Source organism: Cricetulus griseus, chromosome 8 (genome assembly GCF_003668045.3).
Source record: "Cricetulus griseus strain 17A/GY chromosome 8, alternate assembly CriGri-PICRH-1.0, whole genome shotgun sequence".
In the NCBI taxonomy this organism is placed as follows: Eukaryota; Metazoa; Chordata; class Mammalia; order Rodentia; family Cricetidae; genus Cricetulus; species Cricetulus griseus.
In genome coordinates, this window is record NC_048601.1 from 91008596 (window position 1) to 91032634 (window position 24039).

The window sequence follows — 24039 nt, forward strand, 5'->3', positions numbered from 1 at the left end:
CCCTGTGGATCTCCTTGGGCACAGTATATGTGGGTGAGATAAGCAGAGCATCCCAAGCTCATGGGACCTTTGGGCATGTCAGCATCTGCCTGAACTTCCTTTCCATCTGGTCTGGGACTCACTTGTCAGATGAATGACAATGTTGGAGCCACCCAGCAGGCCAGAGAAGTACCTGAGCTGACTAGGGACTCAGGAGTCCAAAGAATTATCATGTCCCAAATCTGTCCTAATCAGGGTCTAGGTAACAGGAGTCAGGGTTAAGATCACCTCCACTTCTGTAGCTCAGTGTCTGTTGGTGGCTCTGGTCTAATGTGTACACACAGCCATAGGTCAGAAGCCTTGTCCAGTCTCTATGTTCATAATGAATGGCTGGAGACGACATACAAATATTTGCTTGATTCATTGAGTGGGGTGGCAGTTTTACTTGCATTTAGAAGAGAAAGCACATCCCAAGTATCTGGGATCCTTCCACATACTTCTCCATGAGTCTGGAGAATGGAGGAACCTGAGAAAAAAGTAGAGTGTCATTCTGCTGAACTGTAGAGTCATGCCTAGGGCCTGAGGTTTTCTTCCCTATAAGAGTCATGTGGGTGAAGAGAGACAAGGAAATTAATCCCACTCATCCATGAATAAGGAATGATCTGCCATCATGGGCACCTCTGGACCAAAACACAGAGTGAATTTGTTAAGGGATTCCCTAGAACCAGCATGCTGGCCTCTGAATAGGCACGGGGACACCCTGCTTGAAACCAGCCATGTGTTGAGGAGTTTAGACTGGGAAGAAGCATCCTGAGTGGTAGAGAGTAAAAGGACATGACTTGGTGCTGGAACCTTCCTCCTCCTCAAAGGAACAAAACTAGGTTGTGCTTGAGATTTGTGGCGCATGGCTCAACAATGTTCAAGCCTGTAAGTGAAGCATCCTTTGCAGGAGAACGGCGTTTCTCGCTTTGTTTTCCGTGAGGCTCGCTTCTCCTTTGAAGCCGACCTCTGCTTTATGTTCCTTGTGTGCGTGGGCCTGTGACCCAGTCTTTGTGCAATCACATCGCTTGTGTGTTTTGTTTCTCTTGAGACTTTTAAATACATGCAGTTTTCTTTCTGCTCTTCCACTAGGAAAACTCCGGGGATGAAAGCCGAGCCCTGGTGCACCAGCTCTCCAACGAGAGCAGGCTGTCTATCACGGACTCCCTTTCTGAGTTTTTTGATGCCCAGGAAGTTCTGCTATCTCCTAGCTCTTCAGAAAATGAGGTTTGGACACTGTTTTCAGTCATCTGCCCTGCGAGTCTAGTCTCCTTTATGTCTTTCTTCACCAAACTACTCAGTAAAGGTCTGTCGATAAAAAGGCTAGTTTCCATGGCTCCTCCACACCTTTACGTTCTGAGGGTCTGCTTGTACCGCACCCCCCAACACAAAGTGATACCATCCACTAGGAAAATGTGGTATTCAGGGTCTTGGACTCTTGTTTTTGTTACTTAGACTTTTTGCAGCTTCCTATTGCTAGTTGTTAATTCTACATGTTCACATACCTGCTTTATATCCTGTGTGTTTTTTAATCATGTTAATTTGTACTATGTATTTTATATCATTACTGTTTGATATGTTTATTATACTTAATTTATACTTACAAATATTCTTTTAAATTGATGTATAAGAAAATCATACTTTGTGGAATAGGCAAGCCCCACAGCATTACTATGTATGATTTTCATCCATTAAATATAGAGAAATATAATATATACTTATATGTAATTGTTATATACTATATAAAATACAATTTTGTTTATGTACTAATTCCCATGCAAGAGTCTTTTTTTTTTCCACAAAGAGTTCAAAAACAGGTTGCTAACTCTGTTATTCAAGTACTCACATGTTCTAGAAATGCTGCAAGATAGGAATTTTTATGCTGACAGTAGTAATCTTGGAGTTCTTTTGTTTGCTTATTTTTCTTGTGAGAACCAAGAATATCTAATAATGTCCTCCCTCTCTCCTTCTGCCCCCCTTTTCCTTTTCTGTGGATCCAACCTGGGTCCCTCACATCCCAGGCAAGAACTCTGCCTGCACTCCCAGCCTTGGCAGCTTGTTTGTGTTTTGCTGTGACATCACCTAGGTAGACTGTGGAGTAGGGGAAGGTGTTCTATGAAAAATAGCACCCCAAATTATTTCTGTGGATTCATAATGTGAGACACAGCATGCTTAGTCATTTGGAGTAGAGGTTTCTGAAAGGCTGGCTTTTTTGTTTGCCCTCCCTCCGTCCCTCCGTCCCTCCGTCCCTCCGTCCCTCCGTCCCTCCGTCCCTCCCTCCTCTTTTCTTTCCTCTCTCCCTCCTCCTCCCCCCTCTCTCATGTGTATTATCTCTTCTTTCCCACAGATTTCTGATGACGATTCATATGTCAGTGACATAAGTGACAATCTGTCCTTAGACAACCTCAGTAATGATTTAGACAATGAAAGACAGACCTTAGGTAAGTGTTACATAATGGGATCTCTGGAAAGCCTGCAACTCTGTGTGTGTGTGTGTGTGTGTGTGTGTGTGTGTGTGTGTGTGTGTGTGTGTGTAGGTCAGAGGTCAACCTTGGGTATCATTCTTCTGCTGTTGTCCACCTTATTCTTTTGATACAGGATCTCTCACTGGCACTGAAGGCTTTCCAATTCTGCTAGGCTTGCTGCCTGAGAGCCCAGGGATCCTCATGTCTCTGCCTTCCAAGTGCTGAGATTACAAATGTTCACCACCGGGCCTGATTTTTTTTTTTAAACAAGGGTGTCCCCTGTGTAGTCAAGCATTTTCTCTACAAATGCAATATAGGATGTGGTGTTCTGTCTTCAGATACCACAGTGTTGTTGTAGTTCAAGAATTTGATAGAGCATGTGTAACTAAAAAGTCTAAGTGATAGTTAGCTTCAGATATTCAGGAGAATGTACTTCTACTCCTCTCAGGGTACCCTAAGCTACCCCTTCATCATTGTTTAACCCTAAGGAGAAAAATGATGACCCAGAAAGGTATTTCTGGGACTGGCAAGATGACTCAGTGGGTAAAGGCACTCGCTACCAAGCTTGGTGATCTGAGCTCCATCCCTGGGACCCACAAAATAGGAGAGGACCCACAAGTTGTCTTCTGGACACACACACATACACACATACACACACATACACACACACCACCCTCACAGTGTGGCACATGAATGTCAAATAAATAATGTAGTTTTTAAAGAAAGTTATTTGATAATGTAAGTCTGAACTGTGGGGTCCCTGGATGTCTCACTAATCCCAAGCATCTTGTGACTTCAGGAAGCAGAGTGATCAGGTTAGGAAGATGATCATAGAGTGAGACATGATGGTATTCTCCTGTAATCCCAGGATTAGGGAAGTAGAGGCAGGAGGACCAGAAATTCAAGAGGATCCTTGGCTACATCGAGAGTTCAAGTCCAGCCTGTTGGATATGTGAGCCTCTGTGTCAAGAAAGGAAATGAAAACAGCTAAATTACCCACAGCTCTCCAGCTGTTACACTAGAATCCCCCAGTGCACAGCAGATGTTTGGTGTTCAGGGCTCTTCTTATCAGTTTCTCTTTCCCCAAAAAACACAGGTCCATGTGGCAGGACCTGTTGCTGTGCCGAATGCCACAGAAGTTAGGTAGCTGGGAATATGGACTGAAGGGAATCTTTGAGTTCCAGTCCCAGCTCTATTCCTTGTTGGTTATGTATGCTGGTCCCTCCTCTCTGCCTCACTTTCTTCATCTGTTTACTTGAAGAATTATCCTAAAGAGGAAGAAGAATAACACATGTCAGAGGCTGAGGTGACCAACACCATAGAGTGAAAAGCAGGGTACGAGTGAGCCATCAATAGCATGGCTGTGGTTACTACAGTAGCAGTCTTTGAAATGTTAGACTAAGTAAACCAAAGAAAGTATGAGAGTACCTGCAAAGATGTTTCTAAAGATGCTACCATTTTCAGCTACACGCCTGTGTCAAATTTTGCCCATAAAACCAATTAAAGTAAATTTGGAACTTAACTGGATGTTTAAATTAGCGTGCAACTCCACAGCATGACCCCAATTTCAGACTTTTCTGTTCATCAAAGCTGCCTCTGTATTCAGAGGGATTGACTATGTAATGAGTGAGTGCTGAGCGTTTATGTTTAGTAAGTGAGCACACACAGAAAGTGGCGTACATCTGGTCATCAGTTCAGTGACAAGATGCCATTTGAAAAGAGATACAGACCAGGAGAGCGGCAACAGAGTGTGGGGAGAAGAGGGGCAGCTTTACATGTAAACGCTTCATTCACCAAAATCTCCGTGGACCAAGCTTAAATGTAAATGCCAACTCAGGATAAAATTATAATAGCAGATATAAAATTGTAAAATAGACATAAAGGCAAAAGGGAGGGAAGCAGTTTATATAGGATGAAGAAGGAATATTCACAAAAGCATTCCAGAATATACCAGAAAGTTCTTCAGTGTCCATCAGCATCAGGAGACAACATTTAAAGCAAACAGTGATGCTGAGCTTGCAGGCATGCACTCGGAACCGCAGTGCTTGGGAGGCTGAGGCAGGAGAATCACGAGTTCAAGTCTACCCTGAGACATATAAAAGGACCCATGGTGGGGGCAAGAAACAATCAGTGTCAAGCTTGAAAAGGGTTCAGATCAGTTTACAACTGATCTTGTCTTCTTGTGGAAAATGTTGTACACCTGTGCTAGCAGGGATTTCCCCACTGTGACAATCACCTGAGGTGAAAGCTTAGAGGAGGGAAAGATTCTTTTGACTTGTGATTTGGGAGATTTTGGTCTTTTTGCTGTGACCTGAGACAGCCTGAGATGTAGAAGACGTCGTGGATCAGGGCTGCTCATCTCATGGCAGCCTAGAAGCAGAGGCAGGAGGAAGGAGCAGCCCCAAGGGACCACTCTCTCCAGCCCCCACCTATTGTCCACTCACTGTAAAGCAAAAGTCAGTGATCAAGCCATTGATGGGGTCAGAGAGCTCCTGATCCAGCCAGGTCTCAGGAGCTGGATCTGTCAGCTGGGGAATCCAGTCTTCAACACATGGGCTTTGCATGTAGGGACAGCGGTGGTGGTGGTGGGAGGGGCACCCCACATGTACTCGGTGGTCTTTTAATAACATTCAGATCATATGAAGCAAAAGCACTTACAGCCTTCCATGGCAGTCCTCATCCATATGTGCTGATAAAATAATAAGAGGGCCAGGCAAATGCTTTAAATGTATGATATTCTGTACTGTTGGTTGCTGTTGGGTTTTCTTTGAGTTTTTTGAATTGCAGCTGAACATCTAGAAAAACTCTGTGGCCCAACAGTAATGAGTGATTCAGTACATTATGTGTCTATACCACGAAATATTTTTACAATCACTAAAAATGATATTATTGAAGAATCTAAATAACAAAAATGTATTTCAGACAGCTTAATAAGCAGAACATAAAAACGCCCGTACACTGTCAATAAAACAGATGGAGAATATACTAATTCACAGATGTCTTTATTTTTTGTAGAATAAAGACAATTTAACCAGTAGGTAGTGCACAGCTATAATCCCAGTACTGGGAATGTGAAGGCAGATGATGGTGCGATGGAGGCTAGCCTGGACTACAGAATGAGACCATATCTCAAACAAAACATCAAACAAGCAGAGTTGATTTTCCGAATTTGATGTGTTTACGTTTTCAAATTTATACCCGTCTAACCTGCTATTGGCATGGAAACTGATTTCCGTTCTTCTGAATATGAAAGCGGGGAGGAACTAGCTTTTGAGTGGGACTTAATACGTCTCCCCAGTAATGAAGTGCATGGCTTTTAGAGTTTGCAGTTTAGGGCACTTATTTATTTAGCAGTGCCGTGCCAGGGAACGGTGTATAAGCACATGTTCCCCGACTGAGCTACACCCTAACCCTGAGTTTTGGTATTTAATTGCTCAGAATTCTTTTGCTAGTTTCTGTCTTTCCATCTACACTGCATAACTGATTTGACCGTGAATGCTTGCTAGGGAAGGTTGTCTTCGTGGATTAAAGCTTCCTGGAGTCACCCAGATGTCTTTCCTTTCAGGGCCTGTTCTGGAGAGTGGTGGGGAAGCCAGGTCCAAAAGGCGGACCTGCTTGCCCGCACAGGGTCCCAACACCAGCAGTGTCAGCTTGTGGACCATCCTGCGGAACAACATTGGGAAGGACCTGTCCAAGGTGGCCATGCCCGTGGAGCTGAATGAGCCCCTGAACACACTGCAGCGGCTCTGTGAGGAGCTGGAGTACAGCGAGCTTCTGGACAAGGCTGCGCGCATCCCCAGCGCCCTGGAGAGGATGGTGAGGATCCACTCCCCGCATTGTTATGAGCCAGGAGCCCAGAGGCCTAAAGCCCCGTCCTCCTTTTGATAGCTCCTTAGAGAGGTCATTTCTCTGAAGTTACTCAGTCCCACCTTCCTGGCTGTGTGCAGTTACCTCATCCGAATCTGCAGTGAGGAAGCAAAGGGGCCTTCTGCCGCTGGTGCCAGGGGCCAGTGGCTAGGCTGTTTCTGTGCTTGCTCTTTCTCTGGAAACTTCCATCTGATGGTTCTCATAGGCTTGGCTAGAAAACATAGCTTTAGGCTGTCTGTGTTTATTTTTACTACCCTGGGTGGACAGAATTTAATTTCTTGAGCTGTTTCTCTCATCCCGAGTAAATTTCCCTTGAGAATGTGTTTGTTTATTTCTGGAATTGTCCCATTCGTTCCTACGCTTTTGGAAAATATCATTCACAGAGGGTGATTTTTTTACACCATTACACCAGAAAATGACCCCCCAACCACCCACCTTTTTCTCTCTCTTATAGAGTTATTTAAATAAATAACTTTGTTGTAAAACTCTTGAAAGTATTTGTTGTGGAAACTGTTCTTCTGGCATCCTCGGATGTGAGCCCGTGATCAGTGGACCCCTCGCCTGTGTGGGGAGCTGCGGCTTCAGTGCAGAGCTCTCTTGTTATTCGCTAAACTGGAGAGGAGAGTACCCTGGGGCTTCACAGAACTAGCAGAAACCACCCCTACCGCCTACTCCCCTTTCACCCCACTCCCTACCCCTGTGACAGAGGACGCAGACCTCTTCAAACTCCACACAGCCGACGTTCTCAGGCTCAATGAAGCTTCTTGGCTGCCATGATTGGTGCACATTTGGGAGCAAATGGGAACCTCAGCCCCTGGCTGAAAGAGACGTCCCCATGTCATTCTGCCTGGTCCCTGGGACCTCTGTATCAGAGATTTTCTCTCTTGATGCTAATGATCATAAATGCCAAAAAAAACACTAGTTGTGATTTTGCCCTTTTGGTTGAATTTCCCCAGACAGTGTCTGCTGGAGACAAGGAAGCAGAAAGCTTCTAAATCTAGTGGTAAAAGTCGGCATTTATGGTGCTTTGCCTCAAAGAAAATGATTCTTTTTGATATGAAAATATTCTTTTGTTTTGGTTTTGAGACAGGGTTTCTCTGTAGCTTTGGAAGCTGTCCTGAAACTCACTCTATAGATCAGACTGGCCTTGAACTTGCAGAGATCCTCCTGCCTCTACCTCCTAAGTGCTGGTATTAAAGGCGTGTGCCACCACCTGGCAGACTCCCAGCACCCATGTGGTGACTTGCAGTCATCCATAACTCCAATTCCAGGGGATCCAACATCATTGTCTGGCCTCCTGGGCTCTGAAAGTGAATGGTGCATAGCGGTAAACACAAACACCCGTACACAAAACAATCAAAATTTACAAAAAAAAAGGAAGAAAATATTCTTAAGTGTATTTCACTCCTGTGGCAGTTTAGAACCCTTAAGATATTGATCAATTGAACCCTGTGCTTGACCTTGAATAGATATCTAGGGACAGCACAGTGGTACACAACTGTAATCCCAACACCGGGGAAGCCGAGGCAGGAGAATTGGTGCACATTTGGGACCAATTGGTCCCAATTCTTGACTTTGGACAAAAGTTTAAGCTGTGGCTAATGGTACACACAACACTAGGCAAGCTGAGGCAGGAAGATTTGTGCAATTTCTAGGCCAGCGTGACCTATAATATGAGATCTTGTCTCAAAAACAAAAGGAGAATAAGAATATTTGGGGCAAGACCAAATGGCCCCAGCACAACCACAGAGCCAAAGCCACAGCCAGGTGTTTCCTCTACTTCTCTGTGGTCACCAAATTCTCCTGTGTAGGTTCTTTGTGCCACCAAAGAGGAGATTTTGTACTGTCTGCCCCTCATTACTGCCTAGCGTCATGGCTAGCATTGAGTTCTTTAGTCTGCTGTATTTTGAGGGTCCCTCCCCCAAAGACTTATTAATGTATTTGGATGAGTGTGTGTGCTTGAGTGCGTTCATAAGCACCACATGTGTGTAGGAGCCTTCAAAGGCCAGGAGAGGATGTCAGATGCCCTGGGACTGGAAGTAAGGTGATTGTGAACCACCATGGGGTGCTGGGCACTGAGCTCTAGTCCTCTCCCAGAGCAGTAAGTGCTCCTGAAAGGTGAGCCATCTCTCCAGCACTGTAGTTTACTTTTTAAAGGAGACTCAAAGTGTTTGGCGTTCCACAGAGACAATGCAAGCTTCCAGTTCAGTGTGTCAAAGACTGCGGAGGCAGGGAGAGAGAGGCATGTTTCCCAGGCTTCAGGAATGCAGCTCAGACAGCAGATGGCTGTGCAAGGGTGAGGACCTGAGTTCAATCCCCAACACCCATGTAAAAGCTGGTGGAGTGGGAAACCCTTAGCCCTGGAGGGTGGCAGGACAGGTGAACCCCTGGAGTTTGCTGGCCAGATGATATCGCCAAATTAGTGAGTTCCATGTGGAGTGAGAGACCCTGACTCAAAAAATTATGGTGGGGAGCAACTGAGGAAGATACTGGATATTGACCTCTCATTTCCAAATGCATGCTTACACATGTGCACATGACAAACACACACACACACACACACACACACACACACACACGCACGCACGCACGCACGCACGCATGCACGCACGCACGCACACACAGTTACAGATGACACTGAGGTAAGTGTAACAAACCTCATAGGATGTTCAGGGAAGAAGAATATTGAGACTGTTACTATCTGGTATTAAAAAGAAATCTCCATGTTACTACTTCATATAACATTGAGGGGGGAAAACAAAATATAGACAAGAGAATCTGTTTCTGTTGATGCCCCTAAAGAGGAGCTGAACAGGACTGGAGAGATGACTCAGGGGTTAAGAGTACTGACTGCTCTTCCAGAGGACCTGAGTTCAATTCCCAGCACCCACATGGTGGCTCACAACTGTCTATAATGATATCTGATGCCCTCTTCTGGCATACAGACAGAATACTGCATACATAATAAATAAGTAAATCTTAAAAAAAAAAAGCTAAACAACATGCTGGAATCTGCATGGTGAAGTTCAGAAAAAGATTTTGCTAATCCCATGTATGCAAAGAGTTTATTCTTCCTCCCTCCTCCCCCTCTCTCTTCCCTCCTCCTCTTCTTTCCTCCCTCCTCCCTCCCCCTCCTCCTCTGTCCTCTCACACACCCTCCCCCTCTCCCCCCTTTCCACCTCTTAATTTTCCTCTCAGAAAGGCAGAACTTCCAAGTGCCTCTAGCCTGTTGCTTCTCAGAGTACAATGGCTCACATTTCCTTTGCTCAATGTGAGTTTAAGTTTTCAGGTTTCTACGGTATCAGTCGGTCACTAGTTGAACGTACTGTGCATATTTCTGAATTGGGGGGACTTTCATTCCTCTGTAATCCTTCACCGTCTTCCCTGAGGCCCGACGTTGGGATTGCTGGCACTGCCTGGCTGCAAGTAGAGGAGTTAGCATTGACATGCTGTTGGATGAATTTTATCACCTCAATCAAATCATGCCTTCCAGATTTCAGACACCAAAAGAAATGAGCAGTTTAAACTGGTTGATTTGTCTCTGGGCCCAAATGAGCATTATTGAAACCTACAACTGTAAACCTAAGTTGGTTGAGTTGTCTTTAAAGCAAAGACAGATCCTTGTCTTTCTGAAATAGACACAGGTTTTATTTCTTCATGACAGATTTCTTGGTGACACAGAAGTAAGCTAGTCTTCTCCTTCCACTCACAGGTGTACGTGGCAGCCTTCGCCATCTCTGCGTATGCGTCCAGCTACTTCCGAGCAGGCAGCAAGCCGTTTAACCCGGTCCTTGGAGAAACGTACGAATGTGTCCGACAGGACAAGGGCTTCCAGTTTTTTGCCGAGCAGGTGATGTGCACCCTTTGTGTTTGTTGAGAGAATTGTTTGTGTCTGCTATTAAATGTGCTTTTGAAATATTTATTTTCACCCTTTCAGTGGCTTCAAAAGGACTGAGATAATTACAGGCTTGGCAACATAAAGCCAGGATCTGTTTTCTCTCGATGGAAGCTCAGCTACCACCCACGACACACAGGCCTCGGGAATTCTGAGCACCTGCCTGGTCACATGCAGCAACAGCAACATTCCTTGTCCTTCACCTCATTAGCAAAAGGAAGTGCCAAGGCACAGCCTCTGCCCAGTGTGACTTAGAGAGAAAGTGTACTCAACAGTTGTCATCATATTCTGGAGCCTAACTGCCCCTCAGAGTGGGCGTTGCTATGTCAGTGCAATGGTGTAGAAGTTTAGTTAGGAGGAACGTGTGTGTATGTGTGTGTGTGTGTGTGTGTGTGTGTGTGTGTGTTGTGTGTGTTTATTCAGAGCAACAAGTCACGTCTCTCTCTTTGATGCTTACTGTGTGTCTGGCACTATGGCAGATGTCTCAGCCCCTGCAGTGGAGTGGGGATGCTGTAGGGATAGACAAGAGTCCCTATCTAATGAACGACATGTCCTTGTATAGCCTGAAGTCCATCCTTCCACACTAGTTAGCATGGAAGGCTCAGGAGCCAAGTGGCTCACATTTGAAGTACAGTTCTGTTTGGTTCCTACAGCCTGTAGAGCTGAGGGAAAGTGGAGGTGACGCCATGGTTTTCGTCTTCTGAGCTCCTAGAGCAGGGTCTGGTCTATGAAGTATGACTGTGCAGCAGGCATTGGAGAATGAATTTCCCCATGTGTCAGCCAAAATAGAATGCAACCTTTAGAAAGATGGAACCCACCCTTTCAGGAGACTAGCCATCATTGCTCTGATATATTTCTCTTGCAACTCCTAGAAAACTGAGGCTAAAGAGGGAGTGTGAGTTGCTAAATATTCTTTCCCTTCTGGTTATTTTTGTCAATGGATTTGCATTATGGGGACTGGGAGAGGAGGTGTAGTGAACTTGGCTTTTCTTTGCTTTTTCTGCCCCAACCCCCACCACCCTCTGTCTTTCTTTTTCTTTAAAATGGGGTCTCACTACCTATCCAGTCCGGCCTCAAACACACACTCCTCTTTCCTCAGCCTCCCAGTAAAGGGGTTACAGGTTCACAAACACCCTGCCCAGCTCCCTAGAAACTGATGAATGTCGTGCTTGTCATAATGCAGTACAGGCTGGGTGTGTCATGCCTGCCATCCTACTGTCCAAAGGCCTTGGGCAGGAGGGTTGAGAGTTCAAGGCCAATCTTGGCTTCCCCCAGAGTTCTAGACCATTTTAGGCTTTGTAGTGAGACCTTATCTCAAAAAAGACAACACAAAACCAAAACACAGAGCAAAACAATTATGTTCCCTGGAACTCAGAGGAAAGTGAATATACAAAAGACCCAGAGCGTATTGCCAGTGGTGGCCCAGGTGAAAATGAGAAGGTAAATATTGCTTAGCATGAGGAGGTGGGAGCTAAATCAGTACTTATGGGATCCAGTGATCTGTCTGATTCTAATTCAGCTGGGTTATTTAAATACTGAATTTAAAATGGAATGAGAAAAAAGAAAACATGATTCAGTTACCATGGTGTTATATGCACTCTTGTGAAAAAATGAAGGCCTGAAATAGCCCCAAACTACAGCTGACATTCAGCAGAATGAAGAACTCTCAGGGGAGAGTGACATGAGCTGTGGAAAGGTGGCTGAGTGCAGTCCTTAGATCCTTGAAGGGGTGGACTAGTCGTAGGACCTGCCGGCACATCTGCAAGAGGACCAGGGCCCACGGGCAGGTGCTCATATACCCAGAGAGATCACTAGAGAGTTCCAGAAAATGTAGTCTTTGGCTATATAAATTGGATCCCAAGGTGAAAAGCAAAGAAAGACATCTGTCCATTTTCTGCAGTGTAGGCTGTGCCCCCTGTCTGCTCAGTGGACACCTTTATGAGTGACTCAAGTCCTTGGAGCCTTTGTCTTTATTCAGTGGGAATGGCAGTGCTTGGCTCATGGGCTGTAGGGAAGGCCTGAGTGAAAGAGAGACTGCTGTGGTAATGATGCACTCACAGGAAAGAATACTCAGTTAATGGTTATCCCTCTTGCATTTAGAGGGGACTTTAAAACACCTCTAAATAGAGCGTGGAGAATAGTGTAAGGGGCGCCATAACAGCACAGGAATTACAGTAAGATACGTTGTATCACCCTGCTAGCACGAGAGGCTGAGTGCCTCCAGTGAGAGGGAGAGAGCCCTCAGGCAGCCATATGTTGGCTTTGCTGTCATTATGACCACCGGTCCTGATAGTAGTGGAGCCATAGCATCTGTCTGGGTTTTAGACTTCTGGCTCAAATAGCTGCTGCTTCCAGAGCACTGAAGAAAAGCTGAGCTTCTCAGGGCAGAACTGGGATGCCACCACTGTATGCATTTACTGGGGCCGAGGGGGATTCACCCATTAGCAGGTTACTTGCGAAGCAGGATTATAATCACAGGAGAACGTGACGATGTGTCTGTCATCTGTCCTAGAAGTGGTCAGGGTTGGGGTCAGAGTCTCCTTTTCCTGCAGTGCTGGGCACACGCACGCACGCACGCACGCACGCACGCACGCACGCACGCCCTACCTTTCTCCTGCCCTCAGTCACCCTCACCAGAAGACTCACTGCTGTGAAGCCCTCTACCATAGCATATCTAAGGAGCATCATCCAATTCGAGTTCCTGCCTGCTTGTGTGACTTTTCAGCTTCTGGCTTAGGACACAGTCTACCCTGTGGAAGCAACATGAGGCTGCACTTGTCCCGTGTGTACAGGTGACAAGCTTTTAGAATTTGGAGGGACTCACCTGCGTCCCCGACAACAGGGTTAGCTGTAGTGTGCTGCAGCTGTGAGGGGCAGGGTTAGGTGACCAGAGGCCCAGCTCTCTCACCTGCTGACACCTCTTCCTTCTCTGCTGCTCACTGGGGAACACTGAGCTTCTGCCCTCTGTGAGCTTTTACACAGCTCTCCTGCCACCACCCTGCTGTTCCTGTCCCTTCTCAGAATCATTTCTTTCCCTAATAGTGGCCCGCTGTTACTCCTGATTAACACCACATTGTCTTCAATGACCGTAGCAGAGGGGAAATCCAAGCTGTTCAAATAAAGCTTGGGAATAATACTGCTCAGCCATGGCTTTGTGTCCCTCCCTGTTTCTAGGCCATGTTTTCATGTAAGGTGTTTGGGATTTGTTTGGCAAGAAGCTATGTTTTCAGTATAAACCATGGGCCACCTCCACACACACCAGCAGTGTCCTGTCCCCAACCTTCCGCCACCTACACACACACACACACACACACACACACACACACACACACACACACACACACCAGCTGTTCTTCTAGGCACCATCAACAAGTCCTCAAGTCTAGGATTCCCCTTCAGAAGCCTCCACCTTTTCCACTAGTACTGGCCACCAGCCTAAGACACCATAAACAGTGGCTAGCATTATTGCACTAGACTCAACTGCGCTCTGGATTCCATGGCCAGTTCTCGGAGGACCCAGCACCCAGTGATTGTTTTAAGGAAAGAGAATGACTACTGTGTGTCTTCCAATAACTTCCCAGGCCCCTTGAAGTAAAATATGGAGTCCTGGCCATACCCCTAAAGCCATCCAAGACCTGCCCCATCCTCACGCTTCTTGCGCTCCCTATCTCTGTCAGCTACAGCCTTGGGGGTGGGGGCCACCCTGTGTTTCCAGTTTACACCAGTTTCCAGGGCCCTGACTGCTGCTGTGTTCTGCCTGTGGCACCCTCCCAAGATAACTTTATGTTTGGCTTTCTTATTTCCCCGAGCCAAGTAGGTTTCCTTTGTCAGAGTCCTGCCGAGCCCTCCCTGTGCCCCATTCTTCAGGCGCTGCTGTCCCTCTCTTAACACTTACCCCTGCTGACAGACTGGTGCTGTGTGTGCTGTCTGCCTCAGCACTTCCACCCTAAAACATAGGCTCTCTGACACATCAGGCGCTTAGCCAGTGTCTGATGAGTGACTTGTGGAAAGAATGGCCCCTTGCCCCCTCTCGGGTAGTGCTTACACAGAATACTTCTCTGTGCCATGCGTTACTTACACTGGGGATGGTGTCAGGAACTGGGAAGTGTGTAGCTGGTCTCTGACAGTTTCAGGGGAGAAGTGGCGTATTTAAGGGATACACTTCTTCTAAAAGTACAAACACACAAATACTGAAATACATTTTCCTCTTCTGCTTCTCTGCCCATCTGCCTCCTATACAAAGTATAAGCAAAACATAAATAAAACGTGATTGTCAGTGGGAATAAAGGCTTCACATAGACAAATAAAGCATCCATTGTAAAAAATGTCCACTGTGTTGAGACTAGCAGAAAAGACTACATAGACATACTGGTGGTAAATGAGACTCACTGGGTTCTTGCACACTTGGGGGGTTCTAACTAGTGAGGGACTGCTCTTCCTTGGCTGGAGAGGAAGTATAGGCGAGAGTACTGAGACCAGGTTAAACCATGTACCCAGTAGGGCATCGTCTTCTCTGGGGCCAGGCCAGGTCACATTCAAAGGCAGCTACTGCTTGTTTCTCTCTCTCTCTCTCTCTCTCTCTCTCTCTCTCTCTCTCTCTCTCTCTCTCTGTCCCCCCCCCCGTGTGTGTGTCTCTGTGTGTGTGTGTACTCAAGTGCGTGCAGGTGCAGCACACACTTGTGTCTTCAGATACTCTTGGAAACCAGAGAGGGCATTGGAGCTGGAATTGCAGGAGTTGGGAATCAAACTCAGGTCCTCTGCAAGAACAGCAAGCACTTTTAGTTGCTGAATGCTCAGTCCAGCCCCTTTGTGTGCAATCTTTCTTTTTTCTGGCTTGAGATGTGGTAATAATTAGAGACTGACCAGGTTATCTCAGTACTCAGGGTGCTAAGTCAGGAGGGTCACAGGCTTGGCTACCTATTGAGCCTGTTTTAAAAACAAACAAACAAAAAAAAGCATCAAGACTAAACAGCAAAGGTACAGAAGTGGGTGCTACCTCTTCTTCATAAGTTGAAGGGCTGCCAGCCCCAAAGATTAAGTATCAACTGTGAATAAGCCCTTTCTGTGGGCATTCAAAATTATAAGCCCTAGAACCAGATTTTCAGGTTGCCTGGTATCTTCTAGTGTTCTCCTCTGAAGATATTGAGAGCAGATGTTAGCATCAGCATTTTGAAATCAAAACAGTTTCTTTGACTTCATTTTACAAAAAAATAAATGCAACACAGAGAGGCTAGAAAGGTCAGATCAAAAGATTTGTTTTTCTTTAAGTGACAATGAAGAGGCAAATTTAACGGTATGCTGCTGTCCTAGGAAGCACAGGAGCCATCTTTGGAAGTAGTCTCTGCTGGGTGCACGGAGAACTCTGGGTCGGTGGTGAGATGCTGCACATCAATTGGGGAGCACTGGACAGCAGATTCTGTGCTGAAAAACCTGGTTCATAACTTATAAAAGAAGGTTCATGAAGACAAGAGGTTACTGTGTCTTCATGAAACAATTAAAATTCCGCATCTTCCAGGCCAGCAAGAAATGACTTGGCATAAAGGTGCCTGCCTCCAAGCCTGGTGATAGAGTTCAATTCCTGTGAGCCACAGTGTTAGGGATACAGTGGTGTGGGCTGGACTGAGGGCATTCTGCCAGGTGACAGGGGGCGATGCCGCATAATGCCTGAATCCTTACACACAGGACCACATTGACTCATGAAAGTAGTCTTCTGACCTCTACACGCTAATACACAATAAACAAATAAAAGAAGTTAAAAACCCCAAACCATTTTTTGGATCCATCAGAAGGTTGCTTTGATTCTAGGAGTTGGGGCCCAAACATTGTTAATCTGCTATAGTGGTTTAAAAGATTATATCGGCATTCTTATGAAATATGTATATACTTCTAATATCACAAGACCCCTCTAGTTTCTATGGGCAGTAAAGCATCCCCATTTTATAGGATTCCAAATAATTACAGAGCAGGCACATGTGGTTTGTATACAGTAATTTGCTTTGATATTTACATTTGGTGATCCCCATAATTGTACTAACTTCTTGATGACGTCCATATTGCTCCCTCCCACATTCCATGGCTCCTTGCCCACTCCAGCGGGACATGTCAGGTAGGTAGACAACTGTGGCTGGAGGAGGAGAGCCTTATTCCAGTTTAACTGTATGCCATCCTGTCATATAGACTTTTCTGAGAGCTCTCACCGGAGGAAAGAGGATGACAGAGCAATTTGTGATACAAAGTATCACCAAGTAGTTGGACTTTTAAAAGAGAAGCAGAAGGTTGCTTTGATTCTAGGAGTTGGGGCCCTAAGACAGTGAAAATTTCTCTCCAAAACTGCAGAGAAAAAGCAGGGAACTCGTGGCATCAGACAGTACGTTGGGAACTAAGAGACATCAAGCAACAACAGGGTTTGGCTTCCTACTTCCCATAGCTGGGATTTCAGTTCATTGAGTAATCCGAAGGTGTGGATGCTATTTCTGTCTTTCTCTGCTTTCCTGTCAGTTAAGGCTGTGGCAGGATGCCTGGGGATCCTTCATCCCTGCAGCTCTCCACATATGGGGGAGTTTACAAAGCAGATCCTCAGCATGGGTGAGCCTAGAGAGAGCCAGAGTGAGTGGCTGTGGATTCTCTCTCTCTCTCTCTCTCTCTCTCTCTCTCTCACACACACACACACACACACACACACACACACACTGTCTCCTTGCACACCTGCTCAGTCCAGATAGAAGTTCTGAGTGGTTAATGTGGTATTTGAGAACAGCTCAGCTACTTAACACTTTTCCTGACGTCCTAACCACTGAGGCACACCGATACTCACTTTTGCTCTGTGGACTCTCTGCATGCTGTGGTGTGGGAAACTTGACCTATCTGGTTTCAGTCTGCATCCTGTTCATAGGAAAGGCCTTAAATAGACACTCCAAATAGGAGATAACCTCTACTAACAGCCATTGAAATCAGAGAAATTTCTGGAAGAGCACTGCCAGCATGCCTGTCCTCCCCCCCCCCCGTACTGATCTGTGAGAACAGCTCAGAGTCCTGAGTGCTACTGAGATAAAGGAACGATGGAACACATCCTCCATTTTGTGTTGAGCTTCTTGATTGATGGGTACAACAAGCAATGGCACCCCACCCCCAGTGGCAGTCCCTGCTTTGAGGGTCAGACCTTCCAGGATGTAATTACTTATTCATTCAAGATTGCTTTTATATACTGATAATAGAGCAACACTTTTTTTTGCAAGCGTGTGTTACGTGTGTGTGTGTGTGTGTGTGTGTGTGTGTGTGTGTGTGTGTGTGTGTGTGTTTCCATGTGTTGGCAGGTACATGTATGGGAACCAATAGAAAACCTCATGTACTGTTCCTTAGGTACCATCTATCATGTTTTTGTTGTTTTTCTGAGGCAGGGTCTCACACTGGCCTGGTACTCATCAAGTAGGCTGGCTGACCAGTGAGCCCCAAGGACCTGTTTGTCTCTGCTGTAGTGCTGGTTTACAAATGGCAGCCAACACACCCAGCTTGCTTGCTTCTCCCCCTCCCCTGCCCCACCATGTGGGTTCTGGGTCAACATTCAGGTCCCCATACTTACACAGCAATGGCTTCATGGACTGTGCTGTCTCTACAGTCCCAACACATTTCCCCCTTGGCACTTGGGGAACTTTCTTCAGTGGCTATGGCTAGCTCTGCTTTACAGACATAATTCTGAAGAATTATCTTCAGGGCCAGTGAGATGGCTCGGCTGATAAGGGCACTGGCTGCCAAGACTTAGGGCCTAAGCTCCATCCCTAGAACCCACAGAGTAGAAGGGAGAACTGGCTCCCACAAATTGTTCTCACGCTTGCACATTTGAGCCATGGTACATGAACGTATATATGTATATGCACACACATGCACAATGAATGAATGAATGAATGAATTTTTAAATAAAATAAAACAAACAAACCAAAAGAACTATCTTGGATTGGCCATATCAATGACTTCAGAGCCTGGACTTCATGATCCAGTTTTCTGAGCCCTAGGGGGATATATTTTTATGTTACTTAAAAGTAGCACACTGAAAGGGTGACGCTGGCAGCTTACTTAAAATACTCTCAAGCCTTTTCACGGCATGTCAAACACAGTGCTGGCCAAGGAAAGTGCAGTCCTCTCCACCGTTCCTGTTTTTATTTTATACTGTTCAAATCATGCCTGTGTCCCCATCACTTGAGGCTGGGCTATGCTTCCTGGAAAGCTTCCATTCACAGCTCCCTTCCCACCCACCCAGGGGAAGGGGGAGCTGGCTACGCCAAGACTGCCCTCTTGAGGACACACTTGTTCAAGCTAAAACACTGCTCTTGTGGGCACAGCTCAGCTCAAGGAGAAGGGATGGCTTCCCACGCACAACATTTCCTCAAATTCTGTTTTTTGTCGTTTGTCTCCATCAGGTCAGCCACCACCCACCTATCTCCGCCTGCCACGCTGAGTCTGGGAACTTTGTTTTCTGGCAAGGTATGTGCTGATCCGTTTGACCTCTGCTTCCATAGCATTGAAGAGTTCATTTTCTCCAGGGACTGCTCGGTACTTGCCAAGGTCAAAGTGGTCTCCAGACCTGTTCTTCATAGAGAGTTGGCCCACCTGATGCGCTAAATAGCAACTGATGTCTAACGCATACTCGTTGACAGCATGTTATTTCATTTTTTAATATTAATGCTAAGAATTCAAGAGACTGCTTTACTTTTTGCCTCTTAAGAGACTTCCTCCATCTTTACCTGAGTCACCTATTCTTGGGCTCTTTCTCCATCTTACTCCGTGTGTGTGTGTGTGTGTGTGTGTGTGTGTGTGTGTGTGTGTGTGTAGATCTGATGATAACTAACAGGACTGGGCTTTCTCTTGTCAAAGGGGCCTGAAGGATGGGACTCATGTCATCTGGGTGACAAGCACCTTGTCCTGCCAAACCATCTCACTAACCCCTTGTTTTTGTTGTTCATGTTGTCTGGAGGTTTTCATCTGTGTTTTGTGTGCTTGTTGCCATCTTGCTTTCTTTTGCTTTTGTCTGGCTTCGTTTTTCGCTGCTTTCAAGATGATAACCCAAAGGTTTGGGGAAGGCAGGCACTTCTACCACTGAGCTTTGGCCCTTCTTTACAGTTTCAGAGCTGTTTTGATATTGATGTTACTAAAACCTACATTTGGAGATGGGGAAATGGCAAGCTGTTCTATAAGTAATGCTCTGTAACACGAATAATAAAAACCCAGAGACAGATATTGGGGTTCAAACTGAAGATCAGAGAAGCAAAGTGGCCAAGCTACCAGGCAGCTCTAACCTCTACCAGGGCTGGGGCAATCCTGATCTCAATGTGGATGAAGACTAATTGTCAGAATACTGAATACTGAATGCCTGCTCTGAGACACTGCTCCTGCCTTATATAACTCTCTAATGCAGGGATTACAGGTGTACCACCACTGCCTGGCCTTTATAGCTGTGACTAGCTTTGCATTCTGATCTTTAGGCAAACTTTATTAGATCATAAACAGTATATCACCACGATGGTCCCAATTTCTCCTACATGAGTTACTTTTTTTAAGTTTTCATTTATTCAAAAGATTGGCATACAACAAGAGAAACTGAGTTTCCCAAGTTTTTAACAAGTTGGGCACACATCATTTTTTAAAAAAAATATATAGTTTTGTTTGTTGGAGACAGAGGCTCATGTAATCAGGACTAGCCTCGAATTTGCTATATAAACAGGATGACCTGGAACTTCTTATCCCCCAGACTTTACCTCCCAAAGTGCTGGCCTTACAGGCATACCTCACCACACCTGGTTTACACAGTGTGGACTGAACTTAGAGCCTCATGCATGCTAGGTATGCAGTTACCAACTGAGTTATGTCCCCAGCCCCTAACCAATTTTTAAAAACATTTCCTTTATTGATGTTGCCATTTGGTTCCCATGTGTTTCTTATACACATGGACATATGTGTATATCTTTGTGAGATATGAAAGTACAAGAACATATGTAACACTTCCCAGCCTCCTGGTCCATTGTCCACTTACTCTGTCTGGATGCAATTGATATTACCAGTTGAAAGTTAATAGTAAAGTGTTTCTTTCTTTAATCTTTGCCATTGATGCTTGCTATTAATCATTGAAGCTTCACCTGAGATATCTCTGCTTTTCACCAAAACCTTCTTGTAGCAAGTCTTTCTTGCCAGCTTGAAAATAATGACACGGAGATTTCTTATTAATTGTGAAAGCTTGGCCTTAGCTTAGGCTTGTTTCTAACTAGTTCTTATAACTTAAATTAACCTGTTTCTATTCATCTACTGCTATCACATGACTGGTGGCTTTTACCTCTCCTCCTGCATGTCCTGTTTTCCTCTGCATCCAACTGGTGACTCCTCTTTCCTTCTTCCTAGAGCTCTCTCTGTTTGGAAGTCCTGCCTATACCTCCTGCCTAGCTATTGGTCATTTAAGCTTTTATTAAACCAGTCACAGTGACATATCTTTACACAGTATAATCAAATATCTCACAACACCTTCTGGAAATGTTTCTTGTAGGGCTCCTTAGCTCCTACCTGATAAATCTCATTGGCCTTGTAAGTGTTTCTTTGTTGTTTTCACAAAACTCTGCATTTTTATCTTAAGAAGAGAACCTTCTTAGAATAGTCCCTGGAAGCCCTTTGCGTTACACACAATCCTACTCACCCTTTCTGGGTGATTCCACTGTTCCTTGGTGTAGGATCTTCAAATCTTCCTCATCTCATCTCACTCTTCTCTGCCTTTTAACAGGGTTGTTTAGATCACTTACATTTATTGTGATTACAGATGTAGGTGATTTAAACGTGCCATGTTTTCTAATTAATCAAATCTATTCTTTGCTTCCCCCTTTCCTCTTTTTAATGCCTTATTTTGAATTAATTGAATACTTTCTACATATCCTTTTTATCTCTTCTGTGGATTATTATGTATAGCTCTTTGTTTTGTGCCTTAGAGTTACCTCAAGATTATGTATCTTTAAGGTATTAATTACAGCCTGCCATCAACTGGCACTGTTATATATCAGTTTAGATGTATAGGTATATAGATTAGTAGGACACATAGCAACATAAACATGAACTTTGTGAGATGGTGTGTGTGTGTGTGTGTGTGTGTGTGTGTGTGTGTATTACAAATTCAGCAATGCGTTGTTATCTTTGCTGAAATCCAGTTCTCCCTTCTTCAGTATTTCTATTAAGAAATACTCACATACTATATTGTTTACCCACTCTGACTTTTTATTAGCAAAATTAAGTTTTAAAATCATTTCATCACTCCAAAAACAAATGTTCCCAGAGCTTCCTTCATGTTCACCATTTCCAGTGTTTCATAAAAGGAATCACTCACCTCACTCACCTGGACCTCAGCCGTGAGTCTCCCAGCCTTCTCCATCCCTATGGTTCTTCTCTCTCAGTGCAGCACCAGACAAGGCCTGCTTCCCCTCTGGTCCTCCCTTTTCTCTATGGCACCACTTGTAAACACCCCTCTTTTCTCAGCCTCTGTGTGTTTGCTGCTCCATTTTGCTTCCTTCCTTGTGAGCCCCTGCATCACAGTGGTTGGCTGGACTCGATTGACTCCTGCTGATCCCCTGAACAGTCCCAGCAGCCAGATCTCTTATCCCCTTGCTTTTAACCCCTCCTGCCCATGCTTTGTTCTCTGTGTGTCTCTTAGGGCTCTAGGTTCTTTGTTACTTTTTGTTCTTTTGGTACCTCTTTGTTACCTAGGTTCTTTGGGGGGTGTGGCCTGTAGCCTGGTTATCCTTTGCTTTTCCTCCAATATCCACTTATGACTGAGTACATACTGTGTTTGTCTTTTGGGTCTGGGTCATCTCACTCAGGATGGCTTTTTCTAAATCTGTCCATTTGCCTGCAGATTTCAAGATGTCGTTATTTTTTACCACTGAGTAGTGCTCCATTGTGTAAATGTACCACATTTCCCTTGTCCATTCTTTGGTTGAGGGGCATCTAGGCTGCTTCCAGGTTAGGGCTATTTTAAATAATTCTGCTATGAACATAGTTGAGCAAGTATTCTTGTGGTGTGAGTGTGCATCCGTTGGGTATATGCCCAAAAGTGGAATTGCTGAGTCTTGTGGTAGACTCATTCCCAATTTTCTGAGGAACCACCATACTGATTTCCAAAGTGTCAGTACAAGTTGGCACTCCCACCAGCAATGGAAGAGTGTTTCCCCTTTCTCCACGTCCTCTCCAGCATAAGCTGTCATCAGAGTTTTTGATCTTGGCCTTTCTAACAAGCCTCTTTGATGCTGCAGCACATTGAGGGCAGCCTGTGTCTGTGTGACCACAACTTGTTTTTACCTTGCTTTTGTGCTGTTGACTCTTTCAAGAGGACTTTGTCTTACAACTTTGCTTTCCTGATTCTGTTTTGGATACCCACGTGGGTGCATTGTCTCCATTAAAACTACTTTATCTGTGGCAGTTATAGGATAATCAGTCATTTGTGAGCCTGAAACCTCTATCCTACCCAGCTGTCTTGTTGAATGTGTTTGATACTTTGTTTCAGATGTGAGATGGAAAAATAAATTCTGGGGTAAATCCATGGAAATTGTCCCAATCGGCACAACCCACGTGACTCTGCCTGCGTAAGTTCCTCTTCGTTAGGAATGTCAGTTCCTGATAGTCCATGTTAGGGGACTATCCAGGCTGCCACCATCCTCCTGGCTTGGAGATGATGCTTTTCTCTCTCCCTACGTCTGTCAGTGGGTTCAGGCAACCTCCTCCTGGCAGGTTCAGTGTCTGGTATTTTCTCTCACTGTATGGAAATGCCTCTTGCAGACAACAGCTCTCTGAGCAGAAGATGTTAAAATTCATTTCTGCTTCCCTCCAAGATAAAGGGTTATTTCTCTTTATCATTGTGCTCCTGCCTCACTGACAGAATTCCCTCAGAGACAGACCTGGCTTTGGTTATGCTGGCATCATCACCTGGTGTCTTTAAAGCAAAGTGGTGGTGACTCCACTCTGGGCCAGGCTGTGGATCACATGCGGCTGTGTCCCTTTCTCACGCGACTGTTGGTCAGACCGCCATGCCTTTCTTGTCACTAGTGCCCCCGCTGCCTCTTAGACACACGTTAAAGCATAAAGCATAAAGCATAAAGCATAAAGCATAAAGCACTCAAACTATTGCTTACTATCTCCTCGAAGTTGCTACTAAGCAATGCCTGAGGTCTTTCTCATGAAAAAGATGTAAATAATGTGTGACTATTAAAGCATGGGAGCCTGGCCTCCAACCATTGCATCCTTCTGCCAATTCCCCTTCCATAGGGGAGTTTGCCGGCTCAAGAGGCTCTGCTCACATGCCACTTGGAGCTTTATTTGATACAGGGTCTGCTATTGAAGGATGAGTGATCAGTCCCCTACCTCGCTGTATAAAGTGGGATGGCCTGCTGTATCTGTGGCTGGCTCTTCTGGAAGCCATCTTTGACTCCCTCCTCTCTTTCAGTTTTGGAGATCACTTCGAGTGGAACAAAGTGACCTCCTGCATCCACAACATCTTAAGTGGACAGCGGTGGATCGAGCACTATGGTGAAATTGTCATCAAGAACCTGACGGACGATTCCTGCCACTGCAAAGTGAACTTCATAAAGGTACCTTGAGGGAGCCAAGTTCCGGTGCTGGAGGGCTGAGGCAGTGCCAGATTCCCAGAGCACAGGCTGTTTTCCACTCTGTCACCTGACTGGAACATTGACCCTGCCTGCCTCCCCTACCATCTGCCCTTTGTGCAGAGCCTGGGGGACTCCTTTACAAGATGTCATCAGACACAAAGATACACGA

General features: G+C 45.4%; 1 protein-coding gene across 7 annotated transcripts in view; it reads left to right on the forward strand.

The window, feature by feature from the left end:
• The window catches only part of Osbpl3 (oxysterol binding protein like 3), a 167788-nt gene that overhangs the window by 132283 nt on the left and 11466 nt on the right, over positions 1–24039 (forward strand). For all 7 annotated transcript variants that reach the window (XM_027429608.2, XM_035448775.1, XM_027429607.2 and 4 more), the window contains 7 exons: positions 1111–1245; positions 2366–2459; positions 6049–6299; positions 10063–10200; positions 18660–18723; positions 22772–22850; positions 23708–23852. In XM_027429608.2, the coding sequence (XP_027285409.1) occupies positions 1111–1245; positions 2366–2459; positions 6049–6299; positions 10063–10200; positions 18660–18723; positions 22772–22850; positions 23708–23852 (906 nt within the window). The remainder of the gene's footprint in view (positions 1–1110; positions 1246–2365; positions 2460–6048; positions 6300–10062; positions 10201–18659; positions 18724–22771; positions 22851–23707; positions 23853–24039) is intronic.